General features: G+C 25.1%; 1 protein-coding gene across 1 annotated transcript; it reads left to right on the forward strand.

Moving 5' to 3' along the window:
• The first annotated feature begins 6,560 nt into the window (after positions 1-6,560).
• LOC105108473 (uncharacterized) lies at positions 6,561-7,519 on the forward strand. Its single transcript, XM_011002795.1, has one exon. The coding sequence runs from the start codon at positions 6,730-6,732 to the stop codon at positions 7,180-7,182; it is 453 nt and encodes a 150-aa protein (XP_011001097.1). The 5' UTR covers positions 6,561-6,729; the 3' UTR covers positions 7,183-7,519.

The following is a 7,519-nucleotide window of genomic DNA, read 5'->3' on the forward strand; positions in this document are numbered from 1 at the left end:
TATGATTTAATATATCATAATTTTAAAATTAAAAAAAATATGTATGACTTTGATTTTTTTTAAGTAGACTAATTTTTTAGTGATCATCTAAGTTGTTATATTATGATAATTTTCACATAAATTAATTTAATATTTAGGCTAAATAAGCAATTGAGTTGAGAGATTTTGAAGTTATCCTAGCAAAACCAAATTTAGTGATGTTATTAAAGAGTTCTGTACAATATGCTTATTTGTTTTACGTTAAAGAAAACAATATCACTGGGAATTTGTTTTTAAATGGAGTTTGGACAAACATCGTTTTATGGTTTTTTCTTAATAATATCAAGTTTTGACTAAATCAATATGATATATTATGAGTTTATGTTATTTGTGAAAAAAAATAAAGACTCTTAAAAGAATAATATAAACACCTCAAGTTTATACATATACCTGAGAAACTTGTCTAAACTAAATTTCAATCAAGCAAAATAAAAGAACAAAAAATATTATGGTAAAGCTTATTGTATATACTCCATAGTTTTGTTAATTAATCATGCATTCTAAATGGACCTAGAGCTCTTACCTTTAATGTTTTTCACTTCCAAGTTTGTGTTACTTTTTTTTAAAAAAAAAAAACAATTCTCGTAATTTTTTGCTTGTAATTTATTTTGTAAAGGCATTTATCAAGTACTCATCACATAGGATAGGATAGACAAATCTAGTGATAAATGTTATACCCATTTTTTTACACCGAATAATTTTTAAGAATATATATAAAAAAATATTTCAAAAGAATATTCACACAAAATACATGTACTTGCTAGTCAGTACAAATTGTATAGAGATTTTAATTAAGTATACAAAATGTTTAGAGATTTTAATTAAGTATGGCATCATTTTATTTTTTTGAAAGACCAATTGCAATAGAAGGAATTGAAGAATTAAGGACTAAAATTATCAAATTGAAAAAAATATGTAAAGTCCGATTAATTCGGTCAAGAGCTTAAAGGAACAATTTTCCATTTTTATGAATAATTTTTGCTCTAATAGATAAGTTTTTTAGATCTAGGAACTATTATGAATGAAATGATAAATTAGATGGCTTATTTAAACTTGGTCGCAAACTTAATTGGAAGGAATTAATTGTTTGGTGTGACTTTTGGGCTCAATTGAAAAATAGAAACCTTGAATGTATTAATTTCAAAAACACACTAACATTCAGGGACCATTATAAATCTTTGTTATGCCTCGCGATGCCATTTCAAAGCCAGGATATAAAAGCCACATTAACCTTTTGTCTTCTGTCTCAAGAGAGAACTCCTGGTTGTTGTTTTTTTTAACCTCAACTGAACAACTCATCATCATTTTTTACAATTTTTTTTAATTAATGTGAACGTTATTGTTAATTTATATAAATTTTAAAATTAAAAATTATATAAATTTTTAATAATTCTAAAAACACTTAAACTTATAATAATTAAAAAATAAATTTATAATTTGACTAATTAAACTGCCTCTCACGATTATCTTAGTATCATTTTTTCTAGCCTATAATATCATCCCCTTATGGTTTGACATTGTTCACGCCTTGGTTAGCTCTTTTTTTTTTAATTTATATCTTTTTAATTTACTTTTTAAAATATAACCATAAAAATTACTCAATTTCAAACACACGCTAAACCATCAGCAAATTAAGCATAAAAACCATGATTATTAAAAATTGAAGCAGATGCCTTGTACAGTTCAGTTCTATAACGATGACAGTGATGTTCATTTAAAACACAAAGGGAAAGGGATGGATTATATTAAAAACAAAAAATCTGAGTTGTTTATAATTTCTTGGTATTTCCTAGACCTTCAAAAAGAAAATATATAAAAGTTTTTGGAATTTTTATGCTGAAAAAAAATCAAAGTGGTGGGCACGAACACGATCCATTTATAACAAACAATCTTCTCAGCTTGTCAAGGAATAAACAGATAAGAAATCATCCCCATAAAGAGATCGTTGTTCATAGCATTTCATATACCTTATATTTCTGAATACATGAAGTGCCATGAACACGATCCATTTATAGCGATTTCAGCCACCCTTGCGTCCGAATACTAGTTAGGATTTTGCTAGGCATCAACATACAAGTTCACAAAGAATAAAGAGAAGAAATCCTGTCCATGAAGAGATCGTTGTTCATGGCAATTCAGCCGCCTCATTCCGACTGATCTTTACAGTACAGAGAATGGATGAATAGCCATGAACACGATCCATTGATGGCGATCTCACAGCATGGATCTCAAACTTGTCTTTCCATGGCTGGTCAGTAAGAGACTAACTAGGAGAATGTGTTTGAAAAACTGAAACACAGAAGAAGAGGTGATGAGAAAACCACAAACTTCAGGCACTATTTATAGCACCAGTTTGTGTAAAATTTGGAATTAGGTGCATAGCACGCCAACTTTCATGGTTTGTGATTGAGATAATTTCGTCCTATTTTCTTATTTATAGCAGGATTTTGTATACTCGCAGGCGCAAAATTTGTCTATTACGTGGGATAACTTCGCTGGACTGATAAAATTTAGATCGTTTTTTTTTAATAATTTTTTAGTGTTTTAAAATTGTTTTTGATATTTTAATATTAAAAATAAATTTTAAAAAATACAAAATAATTTAAAAATAATTGCTATCACAATATTAAATATTAAAGACTGCCTTAACTATATTTATAATAATTTTTTAGTGTTTTTAAATAGTTTTTGATATTCTAATATTTAAAATATGTTTTAAAAAATACAAACTAATTTAAAAAAATTATTACTACAATATCAAACACTACCTTAAATTATATTTATAATAATTTTTTAATATTTTTAAATAGTTTTTGATGTTCTACTATTTAAAAAATACAAAATAATTAAAAAAATAATCATTATTATAATACCAAACACTACCTCAAACTATATTTATTAATTTTAAAAATAATTATTACTATAATATCAAATATTATTTTAAACTATATTTTAAAATGTTATATATGGTTTTGAATAGAAAAAATATAGATTGCAAGACGCAACCGCGTCCTCAAATATGTTTTTTTTTTTTTTCCTGCGTTGTTATACAATAGACTTCCTTATAATTTAAAATTAGCATCATGCTTCTTAAAATATAATTGTATATAAAATTAAATGTTGAGATATTGCTGGTTTATTTTATATCTTTTCTAAAAAGATTTTCAATAAATAAAAAGAACACATCTGTCAATGAGCTGTAATTTAATTGACATTAGTATCCCGTCATTCTAAAAGATGTTCGGGGTTTAAATCTCTTATTTATAAAAAAAACTAAAAATAAAATACTTTTTTAATATTAATCTTGCTTTCTGCTATTTTCCCACTGAACTCTTCTAACCTGTAAATCCATAGAGAGGAGCAACAAAAATAATGCGTATATTTAGTTTTTAACTAGCAAATTTTCCGTTGATATATTGCGGGTTGTAATAAAAAAAATTAGCACAATTTTTTTTTTATCTAATACTAATACTAAGATGAAAAATATATTTGATCTTTTTAAATTAATTTGGATCTAATACTAATATATTTGATCTTTTTAAATTAATTTGGATTAACCTGCAAAATACGCGACAATAATTTAAAAAAATAAATAGAAAAACTCAATAATAAATTAATTCAATATTAAAAAATAAAATTAATAAAAACAACATTTGATTAAAATGAAGAGAATGAACTCGAGTCAATTAACTAACTCGTGATAAAAATTATGCACATCATATGATTCAATATATTTTTTATTCTAGATATTATTTTTTATTTAATTATATGATAATAAATTGCATAATATTTTTTGCATGAAATAATATATTTTTAAAAATAAAAAAAATCATGATAAACATATGGGAATGAGATAAAAAAGATAAATTACCGACAACAAATGATGAAACTGCTTTCTTTTAGGCTTGAGTTAAGGAAAAAAATATTGATTATCAATAATAAATAAAAAAAATTATTATTTTTTCAATTAAGAGACATAAAAACATTAAACCAAAAAAAAGAAGAATACCCATGATGTCATGAGTTCACTGTTAAACCTATTATTCAAATAATAAACTTAATTGAGTGTAATGATTTGTTTTATCAATGTTTTCTAAAACCAATAGGAAAAAAAAGAAGCTATGAGCCTAGACATTAAAAAAATAGCCCAACATGCATGTCAAGGCTTGTTTTATTTTTGTTTTGTTATTTTTTAAAAGGATAAATAATGATTTTTGTTATTTTTTAAAAGAATAAATAATATATCATTTATTTTTTAAAAAAAAATAACAAATGAATTGTCATTTGTTTTTTAGAGATCCCGACAACATAGGTCACAAAATCAAGGGTTTATTTTTTTTTAATTTAAAATCTATTTTTCAATTCATTTTTGATTCAAAACACCTCTAAATACTTTGATGAATTTATTCATGACTACAAAAAAATAAAAAAAACTAAAACCCCAAGAAATAATTCAAAAAACCAAAATTAACTCAAAGTCAAAATAAATCATATAGTCAAATCTACCTCCTTGAACAAGGAGAAATTAAAAAAAAAAGAATCTAGTTCAAATTTCTCTTATGGAATAGAATTCATTAACACTAAAATCAACTATATTCAACTATATTGATGTTTGGACTGAAAAACATCCAAAAATTTATCCTTTTATGTTGAAATCTAGCATGTCTTTTTATATCATCTGAAAAAAAACTGAAAAATAAGAGAAATAAAATTTGATACTAAAATTAAATTTTAAAAACCTAAAAGAACCAATCATCTAATAGTTCAAAAAGATGAGAGACTATACTAAACAATGAAATTGTAAGACATCATTCATCATTTAAAAAAGATGAGAGACTATACTAAACTTTTCAAATGAAATTGTAAGACATCATTCATCATTTATTTTATCTGTTCTTTGTATTTTAGATTTTTATTTTTCAATGCAACCATTCATTTAAAAATAATATGCAATTTAGTTTTAATTTGGGTTGAAATAGGTTCGATTGTGCTAAAAACAAAATGAAGGGTGATATGCAAATTGAGATTTTTAAAATTTTAATTATTTTCATTTACAATGATTTATGAGATAATAAAAATTATTTTTTTTCTAAATAACTGTGTCAAAATTTTAAATAAATAAAAACCTTTTTAATTATTTGGTCATCCTTCATGGGGGTAGGACTGCGAACTGTAATAATAAAAGAGCAAATCTTGACATTTATTCCCAAATCCCATTTGTCCCATTATTGATTTGCATCTGTTAAACATGCATCCATAGTTGGCATGCTTTGTGTAATTTACAAAGAGTGATGTTATAAGAATAAATTTGTGTGCAAACAATTGTGGTTGTTATTTTTTCATGAAAGATCAATCATTTATCATTCTTGAGATCCTTGTATTTAACTATTTAACAATTAATATATCAGCTTATATGAAATTTTATTATGAAAATTTTATTTATAAATAATTTTTTCATTTACAAATTATGGTTGGGAAAATTAGTTCAATGTATTTTTATATTTTAAATCAAATCTTTGATATATCCATTCAATCTATTTTCTTTAAATTCATTCAAGAAAAAATACTTTGGACCTCACAAAGTTTAAACAAAATAACACTTTTTTTCTTGTATTAAAAAAAATAAAATTTATATATTATGCAAGAAAATTTTAAAAATAAAATTTATATATTATGCAAGAAATTTTTTTCAGTTCCTTTCTTAATATTATTTAAATTTTTAGCTTAAATAGTAAAATAACTTAAATTTAATTTATTAATTCAATTCTAATTGCATATATATTTAATAATACTTTACAAACTGAGTCAGCATAGCTATCTACTCTATTATTATTAATATAGCATAGAATAAAATAGAGAAGTCAGTGGCATATGTTCAAAGAATATTGATAGAAGGAAACAAGAAACAAGTAACCCGGCCCATTCATATTTTATTTAAACACTTTGTTTGTTTGGGATAATGTTTTAATTGGATTTAAAATAAATAAATTATTTAAAATTAATATTTTTATATTTTTAAATATTTTTATATGTTAATATTAAAAATAAATTTTAAAATAAAATAAATTGATATAAAATATTTTTATGTTTATCTATCTTTTTTTTTCTATTATTAAGATTGGTTTCTTATTTTAATATTTAATTAGTGTTAACAATATTTTTTTATTTATCTATTCATATATTTCTTAGTTTATTTTATAAATTTACAAAAACTATCTGTTATTTTTTAATTAAAAAAATTATGAAATATAAAAACATATCCCTAATGTATTTGTTTTTCATATTAGAAATTGACTTAAAATTCTACCCAAAGGATAAATAATATGTCAGCATTTTTAAATTTAAAAATTAAAAAAACATTATATTTTAAAAATATAAACATTATTTTATTATATTAGAAATTAACTTGGAATTTTTATAAAACTAGTTCACTCTAATTCAGCAAGCCAAACAACCCAAACCAAAGCTACCGACAAAACGTTTAAAAACCGGTCACGAAAGGCTTGAACGATAGGTCGTTCAGAAAGACCCAGTCCAGTTGACCATCGCCCCTACATGGGGTCAGGGTTTTTAGGAGGTTTAAAGCAGCCATTGAAGTTTCCTTCCTTCCATCCAAACCAATTCATCAAGAAAAGGCAAAAACCCTCCTCTTTGCAAATTCTCAAAACCCTAAATTGATCAAAACCCAACATGCCCTCTTCAGATCCTAAAACCCCGGAAGAAGAAAAACCCTCCTTTGATGATCCAGCATCAAAAGAAGCCATAGAGTCATTGAATTCAACCAAAATCCTTGAAGAAACAGACCAAACGAATACACCCATGACTGGAAATCAAGAGGAAGAAGAGGAAGGGGAGTGTGGGTTTTGTTTGTTCATGAAAGGAGGTGGTTGCAAGGACGCATTTGTAGCATGGGAAGACTGTATTAAACAAGTGGAGGAAAAGAATGAAGATATTGTGGAGAATTGCTTTGAAATTACTAGTGCGTTGAAGTTGTGTATGGAGGCTCATGCTGATTATTATGAGCCTATTTTGAGGGCTGAGAAGGCTGCTGAACAAGAGGCTGTTAAGCAATTGGAGAAGGAAAAGGAGGAGGAAGCCGCTGATGCAGCGCAAAAATCAGAGTCTAACGAGAAAGAAAAGTGAGCTTTTTAGGTGATTTTTTTATTTAACAAAAGAAAACGAGAACTTTGAGATTTAATTTTGTCACCGATATGGGAAAATTGAGGTTTAACTTTGATTTTTTTATTTGATCATGAGACATGGAATTGTGTCTAGGCAATGTTGCTATTTTTTATGTAGAATAAATGGATTGTGATTATTCACTTGAATTTTCATTAAACGATAATTTTGTATTTTATTTTGAGATAGTCATGTTTTTGGCATGCTTATTGAATGCCAAATCTGTGGCTTGTTATGTTTTCCACGTATTTGTCTAATGTATGTTGAAGTTATTAATGCAAAACTCTGTCATGCAATAAAA

Source organism: Populus euphratica, unplaced genomic scaffold, assembly GCF_000495115.2.
Source record: "Populus euphratica unplaced genomic scaffold, PopEup_1.0 scaffold312.1, whole genome shotgun sequence".
In the NCBI taxonomy this organism is placed as follows: domain Eukaryota; kingdom Viridiplantae; phylum Streptophyta; class Magnoliopsida; order Malpighiales; family Salicaceae; genus Populus; species Populus euphratica.